This window comes from Amphiura filiformis, chromosome 12 (genome assembly GCF_039555335.1).
Source record: "Amphiura filiformis chromosome 12, Afil_fr2py, whole genome shotgun sequence".
Classification (NCBI taxonomy): Eukaryota; Metazoa; Echinodermata; class Ophiuroidea; order Amphilepidida; family Amphiuridae; genus Amphiura; species Amphiura filiformis.
Genome location: NC_092639.1, coordinates 16,667,939 through 16,688,673, shown reverse-complemented (window position 1 = coordinate 16,688,673; position 20,735 = coordinate 16,667,939). Strand labels below are relative to the sequence as shown.

General features: G+C 36.1%; 1 protein-coding gene across 1 annotated transcript; it reads right to left on the bottom strand.

Moving 5' to 3' along the window:
- Window positions 1-1,010: 1,010 nt before the first annotated feature.
- LOC140166664 (D-aspartate oxidase-like) lies at window positions 1,011-16,276 on the bottom strand. Its single transcript, XM_072190161.1, has 10 exons — window positions 16,010-16,276; window positions 15,309-15,423; window positions 13,194-13,282; window positions 12,070-12,135; window positions 11,495-11,549; window positions 11,118-11,219; window positions 10,008-10,081; window positions 8,438-8,555; window positions 4,326-4,424; window positions 1,011-1,317 (listed from the first exon to the last, which is right to left on the bottom strand). Exons 1-10 carry the CDS (start codon window positions 16,198-16,200, stop codon window positions 1,195-1,197), a joined length of 1,032 nt encoding a protein of 343 aa, XP_072046262.1. The 5' UTR covers window positions 16,201-16,276; the 3' UTR covers window positions 1,011-1,194.
- Between the last annotated feature and the right edge of the window lie 4,459 nt (window positions 16,277-20,735).

Here is a 20,735-nt window from a genome sequence, read left to right as displayed (position 1 = left end):
TTTAAACAAGTTATATTTTAGGTTTGGGTTTAGGTAAAACGTTTTAATAACATTAAAATGTAGGGTTCTATATAGGTCATGAAAATATTTTTAAACGTTTTGTATGAAAACACACTTCAACGATATTTTTAAAATGTTTTCAAAATGTTGTTGCAAACTATTTTTTGCAAACATATTTTGTCAACACTTTGATAACATTATGTTAAAATATTTGCAGTAAGTGTTTAACAAAATGTTTTTTAATGTTATGAAAACATTTTATACCCCTTTTATACCCTCAATATATTATACCCGACATTTAAACGTTTTCTGACAACTTTTTATAACCTTTCGCGAATGATGTCCAAAACGTTTTGTGTTTGCTGGGGATACCCTTAAGGGAAGAGGTATGAACGTTTGGACAGTATTTATTGTGGGACATTAGAGCACATCAGACATATCGAATTGCATTCTGAATACGAAGAATGGCCTTCTGATATCAAATAATTTTGATTTTTGAAATTCGCAATGTAATACACATTTTATGGCAAATCATTAAAAATTGATATTTTTGATATTTAACAGTACTCGAAGTAAACTTTATAAATCTGATGATTTCTACCTAAAGTGTATGTAGGTGGGATGAAAAGCCGACGATCAATTGAAAATTTTGACCTTTCGTATTGAAGATATGGATTTTTTTCCAAAACACCAAAAAAATTAGGTCTTTTGGGAAAAAAATCCATATCTTCAATATGAAAGGCCAAAATTTTCAATTGATCGTCGGCTTTTCCTCCCAGCTACATACACTTTAAGACTATATCATTAAATTTATAAAATTTACTTCGAAGACTGTTATATATCAAAAATGTGAAAAATATAATTTGACATAAAATGTGTATTACATTTGACATAAAATGTGTATTACATTTGACATAAAATGTGTATTACATTGCGAATTTCAAAAATCAAAATTATTTGATATCAGAAGGACATTCCTCGTATTCAGAATGCAATTCTATAGGTCTGATGTGCTCTCATGTCCCACAAAAAATGCGGTCGAAACGCTCAAAACGCTCATTCCAGATCCCTTAAAGCTAGTCCGTGAATCCGATCATTTATTGGCCTCAACATTGAGGACGGATCAATACAATGTGTCAGTTATGAAAATCAAATCAAATCTTAGTCATTAGTTGTCTATTTTATTCAATTCATTTACAACTTTGAAGGAAAGTTTGACAGATCTTGGAGACATTGTCGAACCAGCTCAGTTGCATCTTGCGCACATCCCCAGTGAAGCGTTACCCCTGAACCACCATGACCGTAATTATGCACTACCTGAAAAGAACAGCAACAAGTAGTGCAAAATGAAAATTTGTCAATATAAAAATAAAAACATTTGTAAATGTTTATTCTTGTAAACAATTATATTGACAAATTAAGTCAATTAGTTCTAACTGGCAACAAATATTAATTTATTTTAGCTTTGCAATTTCAGTGAAAATGGGCCAAAAACATGCAAAGATTGTGCATGATTTCTACAATTAATGCAGTCAGAAAATTCAGAGACTTCGCACAGGTCTAACCATTCAATGTTGGAGTATTTGAGTTTGCTCATTTTATTTATTTATTTATTTATTTATTTTTTTGCTTTTAATAATAATTATAAAAGATATTAGAAAATGTGTTTTCCAAAGATCTTCAAATGACTATCAGACCCAAAGCTCCGTGGTTCACAGAGGAACTTCGTGAATCTAAAAGATAAAAACAACGTTTTGAGCGCAAAATGAGGAAGAGTGGTCTTGAAATTGATAAGCAGCTCTACAAAGAACCAGTGTAAACTGTTCAATGAATCTCTTAATCTTCAGCAATCCAAGTGTTCCTATCATCAAGAAGAGCCTTGCGCATTGTTAACCAACTCAGTTCTTCTGATTCTGTTGCCATGCCTGATCATTCCTCGGCAGCTGAGCTTGCTTGGTCACACAATTAAGAATATTGCAAATGATAATACTCGTACATGTTAACCAAACGGTTCGTTAGACCAACATTCCCATTATTTTTCTATCATAACTAAATAGCTGCATCAAATTTTGAAAGTGCATGACTCAATTTTTATTGTCATTTTATGAGCCTATCTACAGCTCGATGAAAGTACACCAGGTTTACAAACATGTCAAATTAACGGTATTGTGTTTTATAACATGGTAATCAGAAAATAGATTGGTTGGAGTTACTTTAAAAAAAATGTAGTTTTCATCTGGGGGGCACTTCAATATGAAATGGATATAGGTGTAGGGCTGGCACTTTCGCAGTAAGGGGAATTCGATGAGAGCAAAATGTAAAAAATATGGGGTCATTGGGTGAGAGCATGATTTTGGAATTCGGTGAGAGCAAAATGTAAAAATATGTGGTCATTGGGTGAGAACATGAACCTTTGGGTGAGAGCCGCAACAGGACCACAGAAACCTCGAATATCGAATTTCTACTTCTATATGGCTTCAAATTTCTTTGTTTTTCATAATAAGTAACAAATCAGTGATATTAAAATGAAAGTTGCTGTGAAAAATAAGGGTCTTTGGGTGACAGATCAAATGGAAAAATAGGGGGTCTTCGGGTGACAGAGCATGTGTTCGTAAAAAAAATATGGGGTCTTTGGGTGAGAGCGACGCTGAAAAAGGGGTCTTATCAGCCCTACATAACGTTAGCGGTATTATGCTTAAAAATGTTAATGAGAATGTAAAAACGAAGAAAAACTGTGCATAATTGCATAAAATGCAAAATGTGCCTACAATTTCATATAATTACAGTCTTTGTAAAATTAATTTCTTTTCATTTAAAACGTCAATCCATTAAATTGACGTTTTGTTACCTTGCTGCAGCTCGATGAAAGTACACAATTGGTTTACTGATATCAAGTTAAACAGTATTATGTTTTTAAAAAAATCAGACTACAAAAACGCATACAAACTCTGAAAACTTGCATAAAATGCACACAGGCGCTTATAATGTCACTTTCTTAAAATGTTACACAGTGGTATAAATTCTGAAAAATCTGATAGAAGATTTCTGTAAAATCCGCAACTTAAGTGACTCAAATGTGAATAGAAGATATCGGCAAATTATGTTATAAACTTGGACAAAGTGGCATACACATTTTATTATAAAAGATTAAACACACTGTTTATGAACTAAATGTTAACATGGAGCCATTTTCAATATTTTTGGCAAGAATTAAAAGATGCACAGGATAATTTTGGTCAATTTCCACCCGGTATAGATCACGGCTGTTTGATGTATATAGAATTGGCTTCATTATTAACTAAATGCAAACTATAGATGGCGCTATTTATCCAAAATCATATTTCTTTATTTGCAAGGGTTATTGATTTATTGATCAAATATTGGTTTTCCCTCATTTTTGACTGTAACTCCACAACTGTTGTCTGTGCTGAAATAAAATTTCCAGTGCACTAGTTGTAGTCCTTGCCCCTATAATATACATATCTTACTTGTCATCAATGCTCTATAATTTTTGAGAAAAATGCAAAAATAGGCACAAAATTGGGCAGGGGTGACAGTAGTACCCCCTTAACTGATTACCACAAACTAAACCTTTGCATAGGATTTTCCGACTCCATCCGTCTTACTTTGTCATTTGGTGGAGGAACTGCTTTAATTTACTGGTCATTTATCTTGTTGAAACTTGAATTGTGTAGAAATATTTTAAGCACGGATTTTAATTCTCACTGCACGGATTTTTATTCTCACTGCACGAAAGGAGGCACGTTAAAATAGTTTAACGATACCAAAACTGAAATAATACATGTCAGGTCGAAATTCCGCAAGTCATCACCTCTTCCTACTTGGAGGTGCTGAATTACAGTCTTCCTCAGTTTCAGCTAAAAACCTTGTTGTCATTATAGATAGTATTTTACCGATGAAACAACATTGTCGCAATGTGTGTCGGTCTACCTCTTATGGTGTGTATAAGATTGGCAAGCTCAGGAAATAATTGGATCAGAGCTCCACCGAGCGCCTTGTTCATGTCTTTATATCCTCCCGCTTAGACTGCAACCCCCCTATAGCTGGTCGGGGTATTTTTACAGGACAGGCAAGTGTAGCCGACAATCGGCCGTTACCCTGATCGGAACCAACTGTAACGAGATCTTTTATCATGGATCATCTGCCCCGCCACTACCAGATGAACCACATGGAGAGCGGATTTTTTTTTGGTCCTGCGGGGAATTGAACCCGGGACCTCTCGCACCAAAGGCAAAGACCTAAACCAGTGTGCAACGCTGTTCCTTAAAATTTACTGAATTACTTTTTTTTTTATGTGGGCCTACCGGTAATATATGCAATCCAAACATCATATTTTCTCTCGCTAACCGAACAGATGTTCTTCCTGGTCTCAAACCGGACCATCCTCCAATGATTTCTGCATTCTTGAAAGACATGATTGGTAAATGTTAAATTAAGGGATCTGGAATGAGCGTTTCGAGCGTTTCGACAGTATTTTTTGTGGGACATATGAGAGTACATCGGACATATCGAATGCATTCTGAATACGAAGAATGTCCTTCTGATATCAAATAATTTTGATTTTTTTTTCAAATTCGCAATTAATACACATTTTATGACAAATTGATTAAAAATTGATATTTTTGATATTTAACAATACTCGAAGTAAACTTTATAAATCTGATGATTTATACTTAAAGTGTATGTAGGTGGGATGAAAAGCCGACGATCAATTGAAAATGTTGACCTTTCGTATTGAAGATATGGATTTTTTTCCCAAAACACCAAAAAATTAGGTCTTTTGGGGAAAAATCCATATCTTCAATATGAAAGGTCAAAATTTTCAATTGATCGTCGGCTTTTCCTCCCAGCTACATACACTTTAAGAATATGTCATTAGATTTATAACATTTACTTCGAGGACTGTTATATATCAAAAATGTGAAAAATATCAAATTTTTATAATTTGTCATAAAATTTGTATTATATCTTGAATTTCAAAAAATGAAAATTATTTGATATCAGAAAGACATTCTTCGTAATCAGAATGCAATTCGATATGTCTGATGTGCTCTCATGTCCCACAAAAAATACTGTCGAAACGCTCAAAACGCTCATTCCAGATCCCTTAAGGGTATTAAAACGTTTTGATAACATTCATAAAATATTTTAGAAAAGGTGATGCAAAACATGCAAAGGTTGTAATTGTGGTGTTTATAGTTTGCCACTTTTAAAACTGGACCTTCGTCTATTCAATTGCTTGTAACTTTACTTCTTGAGGTCACATTGGATTCAATGTGGTGTCATAATGTGCAGGATTGGATAGTGCATCTATTAAAAAAACTAATTTACCCCAATATTGTTCAGTTTAGAAATTGTGATTATTTTTTCAAGTGTAAGGATACTTTATTGGCGCAGTATACTAAGCAGGTGCGAGTTATCCCTGTTCTTTGACATCTGTGGTTCAATGCATAGGTACCCAATGTACATTGTGCAGGGCATTATTATTCATTATTATGTTTTGTTGAATCCAAGTGTGTAATTTGGATCCAAACATAACAAGATACATATTTGGTGCATACGCACCAATATGAACCTCGCGCCAATCGATTCGTGTTCCAAGACTCTTTAGGATAGTTGGTTTAAAAGATACAGGATTAGGTGCACTAAGTACAAAAAGTGAATATATCTCATTAACCAATGATCCTACAGATATGCGGCCACTGACCTTTTTGTTCCTTACGACCGGAGGAAAAGTTCGACATATCGCACGACTCTTGCAGTTTCATACTCCCCAAGAGTCAAGGATCATTTTACCCGAGTTACAGCCCAATCAGAGCAACTTCCAATTTGACCTGACCTTTGACCTCACATGACCTTTGCGGTTTTATACTCCCCAAGTGTCAGGGATCATTTCCCCCGACTTACAGCCCAATTGAAGCAACTTTAAATTTGACCTGACCTTTGACCTCACATGACATTTGCGGTTTTATACTCCCCAAGTGTCAGGGATCATTGTCCCCAAGTTACAGCCTAATCGGAGCAACTTCAAATTTGGCCTGACATTTGACCTCACATGACCTTTGCAGTTTCATACTCCCCAAGAGTCAAGGATCATATCCCCCGAGTTACAGCCCAATCAGAGCAACTTCTAATTTGACCTGACCTTTGACCTCACATGACCTTTGTGGTTTGATACTCCCCAAGTGTCAGGGATCATTTTCCCAAAGTTACAGCCTGATCGCAGCAACTTTAAATTTGACCTGACCTTTGACCTCACATGACCTTTGCGGTTTTATACTCCCCAAGTGTCAGGGATCATTTCCCCGACTTACAGCCCAATTGAAGCAACTTTAAATTTGACCTGACCTTTGACCTCACATGACCTTTGCGGTTTTATACTCCCCAAGTGTCGGGGATCATTGTCCCCAAGTTACAGCCTAATCGGAGCAACTTCAAATTTGGCCTGACCTTTGACCTCACATGACCTTTGCAGTTTCATACTCCCCAAGAGTCAAGGATCATATCCCCCGAGTTACAGCCCAATCAGAGCAACTTCTAATTTGACCTGACCTTTGACCTCACATGACCTTTGTGGTTTGATACTCCCCAAGTGTCATGGATCATTTTCCCAAAGTTACAGCCTGATCGCAGCAACTTTAAATTTGACCTGACCTTTGACCTCACATGACCTTTGAGGTTTCATACTCCCCAAGAGTCAGGGATCACTTCCCCCGAGTTACAGCCCAATCGGAGCAACTTCAAATTTGACCTGACCTTTGACCTCACATGACCTTTGCGGTTTCATACTCCCCAAGAGTCAGGGATCATTTTTCCCGAGTTACTATATACTATATATTTATTGCTTTTAAGCTTTCCCTCCGGTCTTTCCTTTTAAAGGGAATTTTCAGTGCCCCAAACGAACGAATTTCTCAACACGCATGCTCAATTCAATTAATAAATCAACCTCTATGCAGAAAACAAATTATCGTTGTTTTAAAAACACTATTTTCTCTGAAAATAGTGAAATTTTATATTTCTTATATTACACACTATCATCGCTTGAATATTTTGTTTTAATAAAAGTATCATAAATATTTAAATGAAGGTAATTATAATTTACTATATTCAGGCTTTACCCATGTCCCCACGTTCGATTCAGAAGTAAATTGGATGCTTTACGCCCAATATTTATTGGTCTCGCTATGAGTTTTAAAATATTGGACTCGACTACGTCTCGTCCAATATTTTAAAACTCATAGCTCGACCAATAAATATGGGCTCAATCGATCCAATTTTATATCAAAATTGTATTCATCTATTGCTATGGTAGTTAATCCGATTAATTACGTCACTTCTACGGCGAATTAACCTTGATCCAATTAAAACAGCAACTCAGACATGGTAGTAATTATTACAGACTTGACATTTAATATGGAATACTTTTTCGCAAAATTCCAAGACTGGTCTGGTAGAGGTCTGCATAAACGGCACGGGCTAAATATTAATGGGAGTGTCGGGAGATGATGTAAAATAATTGTTTGACAGAAAATGTGCTTTCCATTAGTTTGCATTATGGCGCTCATAATGTAGTAAATTAGCCTAAAATGGCGGATTTAAAGAGACTGAATTTGATTTGTGTGGTGGTAAAATGTCTTAATTTGAGCAACATTATTCTAATATTAGCAAATTTAATGAGGTTTGAGTCGATTTTACTGAACCTAAATACCAATAAGTTCATCAGAACTGAAAAGCACTTGTAATCTACCAGTTTTGAAAGGGGGAGAAGCTTTAAAAATATGGCCCTTAAAAGTGGTACGCACTCAGAAAGTTTGAATGGTCCCCTGGGGCCAATTGTTATCAACTTACTGTAGACAAAGAAACAGTGTGGGTTCATTGGACAATCAGGAATCCGCACAGTTGTTTTTGTACCGTAAGTTTATAACATTTGACCGCAGGTGGCCATTCAAACTTTCTGAGTACGTACAGTTTTTAAGAGCCCTAATTTTAAGCTCCTCCCCTTTTCAAAAACTTGGTATACTGTAAGTGTATTTCAACTGTGATGAATGCCAGTTGCTGACGAAGTTTAAGAAATATCACCTCAAACCCCTATAAATTTGATAATAACAGAACCATGTTGCATAAAGTACGAAATTGTGTCCCCACAAAGCTCAAATTCAGCCTCCCTAAATCCGCCATTTTAGGCAAATTCACTACATTATGAGCACCATAATGTAAACATATGGAAAGCACATTTTCTATCAAACAATTATTTGATACCATCTCCCGACATACCCCAATTACTATTTAGCCCGTGCGGTCTATGCAGACTCCGTCCAGACAAGTCTTGGAATTTTGCGAAAAATATTCCATATTAAATGTCAAGTCTGTAATAAGGAACTTAAAAATCATATCCCAGTTATTTAACTATGCCTACCTTTAAACTTGGAACAAGTTTGCAGCAACGGTTATAAATATCGATACTGACATCGAGACAGACGTCTGTATCCCAGTTTCCAAAATCCCGGGTTGAACCAAGAACAACATGGTCGGACCTACAAAAATGTAGAGGAGGAAACCAAACACAGTCTCCCTAAAATGAACATTTTAATCCGAATGGTCTTAAAATGATCATATGAATCATTTTAGTGCAGTGATAGCACCATCTCTTGTTATTAAGTTTATGCCGTATATAAAACGTTTTAAAAGGGCATTTCGTGATCCACAGCCTCATCCCCCCACTTTTCTCAAAAAAAAGTTGAGATTTTTACATCACTGTAAACCTCTGGCTACATAATGTTTATGTACAAAATATTTCTTGCAGATTAATTCGTTTAGCAAAGATATCGTGAAATTTGAATTTCGTTCTGGTGCACCAGAACGAAATTACAACGCATTGTCTATGGAGCAGTGTAATAAACATAATCATGCATAACTCGCGAACGCAAAATCGGAATCAACTGAAATTTTGGGAATAGGTTTTTTTCGTGGATATCTAATGACAAATGACATAAATAGAGGATGCTAGGATCACGAAATACTCCTTTAAGCTGTATTTGACACAATAAAATGTATACGAATAAATTGTTAAATCTAAAAGTATGAAACGGGTGACGGGATGAAAATATGAAAATTTCATTACAAACAATCCTTCACCCATTTTATACTTAAGGGCAGTCCGTCATTTCATTCACTTTACTTTCATGCCCCGAGGGGCTCTTCTATAATGGAACTCCATTAGTCGCAAGTCTTTACTATGGAAGTCTATTGTCTATCTAGGTAAAGCAATACTGCAAAACGGCTAGTCTAATTACCCCTATTTATAAATACTTAAGGGCTCGGATAGCAACGTTTGCATAGTATTTTTTCTGGAACATGAGAGCACATCAGGCATATCGAATTACATTCTGAATACGAGGGATGCCCTTCTGATATCAAATAATTTTGATTTTTTTTTTAATTCTCGGTATAGTACACATTTTATGGCAACACATTATTAAAAATTGATATTTAACAGTCCTCAATGTAAACTTATAAATCTAATGATATGTACTTAAAAGTGTATGTGGCTGAGAGGAAAAGCCGACGATCATTTAAAAGACCTACAATGTTTGGGGAAAAAATGTGTACTTTCAATACGAAAGGTCAATATTTGTAAATGATCGTTGGCTTTCCTTCCAGCTACATACACTTTTAGTACATATTCATTAGATTAATTAAGTTACTTCGAGGACTGTTAAATATAAAAAAAAAAAAAAAAAAAAAAAAAATCAAATTTTAATAATTTGCCATAAAATGTGTATAATATCACGAATTTCAAAAAATCAGACTAGAGGGACATTCCTCGTATTCAGAATGCAATTTGATATGTCTGATGTGCTCTATGTCCCAGAAAAAATACTGTGCAAACGTTGCTATCTGAGCCCTTAAGTATTTATACGTAAGTAGGGGTTATTAGACTAACCGTTTGGCAGTATTGCTTTACCTAGAAGATAGACAATACTTACTTCGGTGTCAAATTTGTAACAACACCATTTTTAGATTTTGCTGAGACGTACCACTTTTGCCAAGATGCGCGAACCTATTAAAGAAAAGAACGACGCACATTATTGTCTCCTTAAGGGGTACTACACCCTCGATAAATTTGTGTCTATTTTTGCATTTTTCTCAAAACTAATAACACAGTGGTAACAAAAGTTATGTATATTATAGGGGCAAGGAATCCAATTACTACACTGGAATTTCAGTGACCCAAGACAAGCGGTTTGTTATTTATGACCAGAAATAAGGTACAGCTAGGATGTACCTCGTTTCCTATCATATATACTGAACCGCTTGTCTTGAGTCTTGTTACCAGTGTGTAATTATTTTTTGAGAAAAATGCAAAAATAGTCAAAAATTTACCACATAGGTGTAGTACCCCCTTAAAGAAACTCAAAATATATGAATGATTGGACCAATATGAACAAGGGACAACTAATGTAATCTCAATAACAAGTTTAATTATGCCAAAAGACAAGCATAATTATTATAATGCTCACTGAAAACTACTGGGAATCTAAGTTTTCCAAAAATGACTGCATCTATTAAAATATTGTTGGGCTTTTGTCAGTAGCGTGCTCTATTATAGATTCTCGTTTTCTATTGACGGCTCGCTGTTATTGCTGATGGATTTACTAAGTGGGTTTAATTATTTGTTAGTCATTTTACCAATTCTAGTAAACAACGGGATGTTTTCTGCGGTCATAAGTCTTAATCATTCATGTCCGTTCTTTCAGGTGTACCCCAAGGCTCGGTCCTTGTACCTTTACTTTCCAATTTATGTAAATGAACTCCATCTTCACCTTCATTCCAAAATCATTCAGTACACTACCGACACATCATTCTTATAAGTCTTAATCATTCATGTCCATTCTTTCAGGTGTACCCCAAGGCTCAGTCCTTGTGCCTTTACTTTCCAATTTATGTAAATGAACTCCATCTTCACCTTCATTCCAAAATCATTCAGTACACTGACCGACACATCATTCTTATATCTATTGAGATTGACTCTGATGTTGTCACTTAAATAAAATCGGCCACTCTGCACATGCTCTGCAGCTGTTGTTAAAACATACCTTAACCATTTGTCCCTTTATAACCGTAACCTCTTTGTCGTTTACCAGATGATATGCATGGACGCCAGAGCAATTCACTACAACATCAAAGATCTTGTCCACCTTTAACAAGATAGATAAGCAAAAATTAAAGTTTAAATGGGCATGAGTGCAGGATAGAACATTCTTAATATTCCAGGATGGTTTGTTTCATGAGGTGTATTGCCTTTAAAAATAAAGGGTAATCCTTCACACCTAAATAATGTGCCTGAGGCAGTAAAAGCGTACATGATGGACGATGCGCAACCGAACCCATTATTTTGGCCTAAACGGTGTTTGCAAATTTGCAATGTCCCTTTTATTAAACGAAAGTTATTAGGAAGATTAGTTCTGATTACCTCTCCAATTGAACAGATTCGACGACACTGAATTTTACCTCCTTTTTGTTGAAATCTGTAAAAACCAAAACAATGTAGAGACTCAACATAATTGGAAAAACGTTGTTCATTTTACCATTGTGAGTAAAAAATATGAGAGTGAGCTTCGACCAGATCAGCCATTGAATAACTTGCAACCTTATGTATTGAAAAGCAGACATGGATCGTCCAATACAAGTGGATCATATATAACAGCGCACGTGATTGGTCGAGAGCCGGGCATAAGCAAGGTAATGCCCGGTGGCCCGTATGTGCAATCGCGGGGCAAGGGAAAACAAAATAGACGTTTAATACTGGGTATTATTTTGATGATCATATAATAAATAATCACAAAATATTCTGAAATGTAGCGGCCCTCGGGCATAAACAAGCGTTTAGTTATGAAAATAATTCTTCGGGCTAATCTCTGATTATAGAGATTGATTAAAATATTTTTTTTTTCCAAATGCTTCATAGTGAAACGTGCCATTTTTGAAGTATTATTTTGCTGCTATAATGCCATGAACTTTCTTTAGTACAATATAATTTTCTTTTACCTTTTTGTCAGCCAAGGCAAATACGTGGAACATTCTGTGACGATGGTATTGAAAGAAAAGCCATGCCTGTGATTAAAAGATGTGTTAAAATAATTATTAAAAAAATAAATGTTGGTATTTATACAGCGCCTTTCACATGTGCACATGTACAAAAGCGCTTTACATTTATTCCGCTGTCGTTAGAATATGTCAGCTGCCATACAATGCCCATGGCATGCTCATACCTTTAGGCGGCGCTCAATGGACAATATTCATAACAGCTCCCCATTTCACCCCTGGGTAGAGAGAAGCAAGTAAGGTAAAGTGCCTTGCCCAAGAGCACAACATGATGGCACCGCCGGGGCTCGAACTCGCAATCCACCGATTACAAGGCAGAGCCCGTACCGCTGCGCCACCGTGCCCTTATAAAACCGTAAATATTCATTCTGAGTACTGTTTAGATATGCACAAATTCTGTAAACACCTGGAATTGGGTATAAAACAATGTAAATGATCTTATTTATATCAACATTTAGGCTACTCTAAATACACTAAGCCAAAAAAGAAACTTATAGTAATTTTTCACAAGGTCATATCTGAAAATCCCGTGCATCAAAATGAACCAAAATTATACACAGGATTTACACACAGTTGGACAATTGCCTGTTTATAGTAGAGTATTGAAGTAATCATGTGTCCCGGTCCTGTGTGTAATTTTGGCTCATTTTGATGCACAGGATTTTAAGATATGACCTTGTGAAAAACTACAAGTTTCTTTTTTGGCTTAGTGTAGTATGAAACCGAAAATGTTCACGCAGATATCATCCCGGTAAAATTGGGCCGAATTAATGGCCCCTGACAAACAGTCCTACCACGCCACTAAAGAAGACGATCTTCATTCACTGCTTCATTCACAATGCTTTATTCAGTGATCGGGATCTTATACCAAAAGTCCCTGAAGATGGACTTCAACTAAATGTTTTTCCCAATAGGATAAAGTGCACTCTGATGCGCTATGAAAAACGTCCTTCATTGGTAAAAAAAAGTCAATCGTTACTCGCTAATTAACTTGAATGTAAATTATTCAGCTTCATGAAAGTCATCTTCACGAAGATATAATTATAGCTTTAATACAAAATACTCACGTGAATCCACAATCTACTGGGAAAACCGTTTGTATTTCTTTCGTTGAAATCCGTCGAAATCCAAGTACAATGTCTTTCCAATAAGGTTCCTTGTCAGAAGTACAATTAACAAACCAAACCAAAGAGTTATGACAACAAAGGCGAAAATAAGAGAGGCATAGACTACATTTAGAACAGAAGTACAATTAACAAACCAAACCAAAGAGTTATGACAACAAAGGCGAAAGTAAGAGAGACAGCGAATATATTCAGAATGTCAGAAGTAAAATTAACAAACCAAACCAAAGAGTTATGACAACAAAGGCGAAAATAAGAGAGACATCGACTACATTCAGAACAGAAGTACAATTAACAAACCAAACAAAAGAGTTATGACAACAAAGGCGAATGTAAGAGAGACAGCGACTATATTCAGAATCTCAGAAGTACAATTAACAAACCAAACCAAAGAGTTATGACAACAAAGGCGAAAATAAGAGAGACATTGACTACATTCAGAACAGAAGTACAATTAACAAACCAAACCAAAGAGTTATGACAACAAAGGCGAAAGTAAGAGAGACAGCGACTATATTTAGAATGTCAGAAGTACAATTAACAAACCAAACCAAAGAGTTATGACAACAAAGGCGAAAGTAAGAGAGACAGCGACTACATTCAGAATGTCAGAAGTACAATTAACAAACCAAACCAAAAAGTTATGACAACAAAGGCGAAAATAAGAGAGACATCGACACTACATTCAGAACAGAAGTACAATTAACAATCCAAACCAAAGAGTTATGACAACAAAGGCGAAAGTAAGAGAGACAGCGACTACATTCAGATTGTCAAAGTACAATTAACAAACCAAACCAAAGAGTTATGACAACAAAGGTGAAAATAAGAGAGACATCGACTACATTCAGAACAGAAGTACAATTAACAAACCAAACCAAAGAGTTATGACAACAAAGGCGAAAATAAGAGAGACATCGACTACATTCAGAACAGAAGTACTATTAACAAACCAAACAAAAGAGTTATGACAACAAAGGCGAATGTAAGAGAGACAGCGACTATATTCAGAATGTCAGAAGTACAATTAACAAACCAAACCAAAGAGTTATGACAACAAAGGCGAACATAAGAGAGACATCGACTACATTCAGAACAGAAGTACAATTAACAAACCAAACCAAAGAGTTATGACAACAAAGGCGAAAATAAGAGAGACATCGACTACATTTAGAATGTCAGAAGTACAATTAACAAACCAAACCAAAGAGTTATGACAACAAAGGCGAAAATAAGAGAGACATCGACTACATTTAGAATGTCAGAAGTACAATTAACAAACCAAACCAAAGAGTTATGACAACAAAGGCGAAAATAAGAGAGACATCGACTACATTTAGAATGTCAGAAGTACAATTAACAAACCAAACCAAAGAGTTATGACAACAAAGGCGAAAATAGGAGAGACATCGACTACATTCAGAACAGAAGTACAATTAACAAACCAAACCAAAGAGTTATGACAACAAAGGCGAAAATAGGAGAGACATCGACTACATTTAGAACAGAAGTACAATTAACAAACCAAACCAAAGAGTTATGACAACAAAGGCGAAAGTAAGAGAGACAGCGACTACATTTAGAATGTCAGAAGTACAATTAACAAACCAAACCAAAAAAGTTATGACAACAAAGGCGAATGTAGGAGAGACAGCGGCTACATTCAGAATGTCAGAAGTACAATTAACAAACCAAACCAAAGAGTTATGACAACAAAGGCGAAAATAGGAGAGACAGCGGCTACATTCAGAATGTCAGAAGTACAATTAACAAACCAAACCAAAGAGTTATGACAACAAAGGCGAAAATAAGAGAGACAGCGGCTACATTCAGAACAGAAGTACAATTAACAAACCAAACCAAAGAGTTATGACAACAAAGGCGAAAATAAGAGAGACAGCGGCTACATTCAGAATGCCAGAAGTACAATTAACAAACCAAAGAGTTATAATAACAGAGGCGAAAATAAGAGAGATATTTATTTATGCCGGTGTGATATTGTAGCGTAAAACCACATTTTTATACAGATAATAATTTAAATTGATAAACGGTACTTACTTCTTTCTGGCTTGTATAGAGATGGTAACCGAGAACTAACTTAACACCAGCAGGTGCCGCGTCTTCAGAATGTAACAAGTCAGTCAAATGATCCCAAGTCACACTGCCCCAACGCCTGTTAATGAATCGACAAAACACCGAATCTTATCGGAGATTTCTGCTATAATCTTGCCTCTTTAAAATAAAAAATAAAATAAATAAATAAATAATAATAATTTTAAAAAAAGATCCACCCACCCAAAAGAAGAACAAAAAAATATGTATCTGCTTTAAAGTAAATTTTATGAATCTAATGACATATTCTTAAAGTGTATGTAGCTGGGAGGAAAAGCCGACGATCAATTAAAAATTTTGACCTTTCATATTTGGTGTTTTGTTTTGGGAAAAAAATCAATATCTTCAATACGAAAGGTCAAAATTTTCAATTGATCGTCGGCTTTTCATCCCAGCTACATACACTTTAAGTTTAAATCATATAAAGTTTACTTCGAGTACTGTTAAATATCACAAATATCAATTTGTAATCATTTGCCATAAAATGTGTATTACATTGTGAATTTCAAAAAATCAAAATTATTTGATATCAGAAGGACATTCTTCGTATTCAGAATGCAATTCGATATGTCTGATGTGCTCTAATGTCCCACAATAAATACTGGCCAAACGTTCATACCCCACCCCTTAATAGTATTCACGCTTACGTCATTACGTCTATGCAAGTCTGACCAGAGAGAACTGGAGACCATACTCCGTTTGCTCCGTCCCCGGTAGTCTCGGGTGTAAACTTGTCGGCAATTATGGTGACTTGTACATCGGGAATTTGCTCGATAATGCATACGGCAGTAGAGAGACCAATGATGCCGGCACCAATAACGCAAACTTTACGTGTCATGATTCAATAGCGCTGCTTTGACCATCAAAACGCGCATGAGCTTGTTATTCAGATTTTGAAGTTGAAGTTGCGATCGCGGTAGATTGGGCCTTTACTGTGCTAAGTTTAAGCCCAATCGGGCTTTTATAGGAGAATTTTATTAACGAAGAATAAAATTGTGCAATTTACTCGAGTGGCAATAATAAATTGACCATCAAACAAATTATATAGCCTCAGTGGAAACATTAAAAAAGTATATGGTATTGCTAAAATTAATTATATTTGAATATTCGAACTATCGTTGACCCGGAAATCACATACATCTACGACGTATTATAATTTTTCACCAGGAGAATTTTGTCAAATATAATAGTGCAATACATTCGAGTGTCAATAATAAATTTACCATCACACAAATTATATGGTCTTATTGGAAACATTAAAAATAGGCCTATATGGTATTGTTAGAATTCATTATTAAAAAATTCGTTGACCCATGTTTAATTCTTGATCTCATGCATGATCTATTTTAATTTTTCACAAGGAGAATCTGATCAACGATAATTTTAGCAATACTCAGGGGTGCAAATTGTGATTTCTTCCTCAGGAGCAAAGTTTTTAGGCTCAAGATTTCCTCAATCATCCCATGCATAAAATAGCTTTATTCTGCGCTTCAAAAGATGAGAATGTTAAAACATAACGTGTATTTTTAGAGCGACTCTATCTTAACGCGGCTGTGTACTCTAGACATTGTTTCTTACGCGAAATTGAGTTTTTTTTATATGTTTGTACTTTGTTATGTTTTTATAAATACAAGGAATGAAAATCCAGATTTGTAAACTCCAACTGCAATATTTTAAGGATTTTATTTCACTATTCCACTCGTGTTTGAAATTGAAAAGGAAAGAAAATCTTTGTTGTACCAGCAGGGTACACGCGCGCAACAGCGCATCGCGTTGCGAATCGCGCAATTTGTTAACGCACAAATACGCTACGCATACGCGACGCTTATCTGCATGCGCGGCGCATCGTATGGAAGCACCGCGGAAGCACTGATTTCACAAAAACCTAGCGGTCAAATGGCTCCGTTTTAGCTGATAAAATGTGGGTTTTTGCAAGTTCTTTCCCCCGATTTAAATATCAAGTTATGAATGGATTTCGCTCAAACTTCTCAAGGGGCTGTGGATTTACCCGATGTTCACGTAATAATAGGTACAAAAACGAAAACTGCCGCATTCTCCTGTGAGATTCGATGAAAGTGCAAAATGTGACTACTTTAAACTTCAACGGCCATTATTTCAATGTTCATTTTCTCGGTAAAATGACGATTTAGGTACACGATAACTCAATAAATACAGCATCTATAGGTAAGCAAATATGATCATCGTAAAAGCATGATCGACTCAAGAAACGGTTTTCTCATTTTTTTATATTTTGGTCTATTTCCGATTTTAGGCATCATTTTGTGCAAATAGTCATTTGTGAATTTTAAAAAGTTCAATTTGATGCCTTATATGGTCAATATCTCAAAAAATAAGGCCAATATCAAAAAAATTAAAAAAACGTGTTTGGAATGGAGCCTCAAGATTGAGCTAAAAACAAAATAAAATATTTTGGAAAGAGTGTTTTTTGTTATGATGTACCTAACAAATATTGCCAAAAACTCACTTTTTGTGATTTTCTTCATAATTGATGTATTTATCAAAAAAATTAAAAAACCGTTTTTGGAATGGAGCCTCAAGATTGAGCTAAAAACAAAATAAAATATTTTGGAAAGAGTGTTTTTTTGTTATGATGTACCTAACAAATATTGCCAAAACTCACTTTTTTGTGATTTTCTTCATAATTGTTGTTTTTACCCCAAATCTATATTTATATTAAGATTTATTGATGTCTTGTCTTCATAAAAATGTATACTTTTATATGTCTTGCGCAAATAATTACAAAGTTATTGCAATTTTACTACATGCATGTCTGAGAGTACACAGCTGTCTTTGAGTCTTTGAGCTTCCAAAAAAGGCCTTATACTGACAATGTGCGCGCGTAGCGCGCAAAAAAAATTGGCATTTTACACTAGTTTGGGGTCAATATTGGTGGGACGGAGGCTCCTTTCTTTACCCCCCCCCCCATTTTCTCTTTCATTTTTTGTCAAAGGGAGCACAACTTGTTCAGTGTTTTATGGTTCTTCTTTTTAAATTTCCTCAATATTTTCCAGTTTGTCCTCTTCTCAGTAGCATTAGTATTGATACACTGAATTCATTCATGCCTTATGTTCTCATAAAATCCACATTGCTGCCTCTCTATAGATTTCCTCAGATATGATTGCCGCCTCTTTATAAATTTCCTCAGATATTTGCCCTGTTTCCACCTGCCTTCATCCAACTTGACTTTTTTTTCCTGTTAATTACATTAAATCTCATATGGTGATGAATTGTAAATTTCCTCATATCCCATTTCCATATATTCTAACACCAACAACTTCCTCTTTTTTGATCTTATTTCTTGAACAATAATGTGAATTCCTCCAAATTTTGCACAACCAGCGTTGTTAAAGATTTCCTCTCTTCCAATCAGTAGCTCCACTGCCTCACAGCTCTCCCTATTATCTTGTATCTCACTCTGCTTCTTTTTCTTTCCTCTTTTCCTCCTTCCTCTCCTCTTTTCTTTTCGTCTCTCTAGCGCCCTCATTTTTCCTCTCTTTCCTTTTTCTTCTCATGGCATTATTTCCTCAATTTTGACTCTCATTTCCTAGGAGCGGTGCTCCCCGCTCCCGCACAATTTGCATCCCTGGCAATACTATAAGTTTTAATGTTTACACTGACGCCATATCAGGTCTTGTCGTCTAGATTTTAAAGGCGAGTGTTTAACTCTCGCTAGCATGATGCTAGGCGAGTGGTCGAATTGCCGCTTTTGTCACAAATACTACTTATTTTGGGTATAATCCAGATGTGAAATGTTTTTTGGGCTGTGGTGAGGGGTGGTTTGGGGTTAGGGCCTATAGGTGCGTCTGGCTACAGAGCGCATAGCCAGGGGTCTATGTTCAAGGGTATTAGGTTTGGTAGGCATCATTTTTGCCAGACGACGGTGGCCGACGTCATTCAATGCGGCAACAGTCAATATCGTAAGCAAAACAGACAATATGACGGCAACACTGCCTGGACGTTGGACGCAATTTTTCCCGAGCCGAGGTGCGTTTTTAGCTCTTATTGTGAAAAAATTACTGACATAGTCAGGGATTGAACCCCAACGCCTGCGTGAGAGGCGAGAGAGCTAACCACTAGACCAAACGGCCCTTGCTGGAAAACCTAAAAGTACGTGGAACTTTCAATATATATCATAACATAGTGCGTAGACTAAAAATTAATCTCAACAATAGCTTTTATATATACACGTCGCACAGCGACGATATATACAAAGTCACAAGGTCTTGTGGTGTAGGATATAAAAATCGTAATGAGGCGGATATTGCAGAACGCTCTGGGGTAAAATCCATCAAAAGTGACAATGTTAAATGAAGGTCCAAAAACATTACCCTAGGCCTAAATGGCGATGAGCGTTGTTCAAAGAACACACCATTAATGTCAAAACAGTGCAAAATTTACCCCTTATTCCCAAAACGATGTGCGATGGCGAAAATCCGATCCTTTTCCCACATGTTTATTAAAAGCGGATGCGTAGCTCATAATATATCTGAGTGGGTCCCCCGGGGCAAAAAATTATCTTTTTTTTTTAATTGGCCCTCAAACTCATAATAAGAGTCCAATACAAGAATCAATTGCAGATATTCATACTTTAATAATCTATCTTCATGTTTAACCGGTTATTTGGGATAATGACCGTCCCGTGATCTTGCTATTTGATGACAAAAGCAGCCGGCGAAGAATCTGTCTTACCAAGGCCGAAATATTTCAAAGGATCCCCGTGTTGGTTTATTGCTCGCTGGCGCGTATTGGCCGTATGGCGGCAGGGTGTTAGCGTCAAGTAGAGAATAAATTGTGACTTTATCCGCTTGGAGGGGGCACAGAATCGATTAAATGCTGAATTGGCTGATTCGATGGCTGTTTTTTTTGTTAGATTCGCAGCGAGTGATATTTAGTGCCTATGGCGAGTGGAAAATCGCTCACTAGAAATCGAGTTTGGACGAGCAGTGGCGAGCGAGAGCGACCGCTCGCCTCAAACGGCAAGGCCTGCCATATACAGGGTGTGCCCTCAAAAAACAGAACCCTCATTGCGCCTTCTTTTTCTCCTATTTCATAAAAGTTGATCAAATATATTTTGGTAAGTAAAGAAACCTTTAATCGTTAGCTTTAATAAACCAAAACAATTCATTATTTCAATCGGCTCATATCTTTTGAGTATATGCCCTTTTAAAGCAATGTACCCGTTTTTCACTCTGTCCAAGGATACCAAACAGATTGGTTGGGATGGATCATGCTTTGGAGTGGCCTGCAAGATCACCAGACCTCAGACCACTTGATTTCTTCCTTTTGGTCGGACCAAAATCCCAAAGCGACGTCTATGAGCTAGGACCACCAGCTAGCCTCCAAGATCTTTGC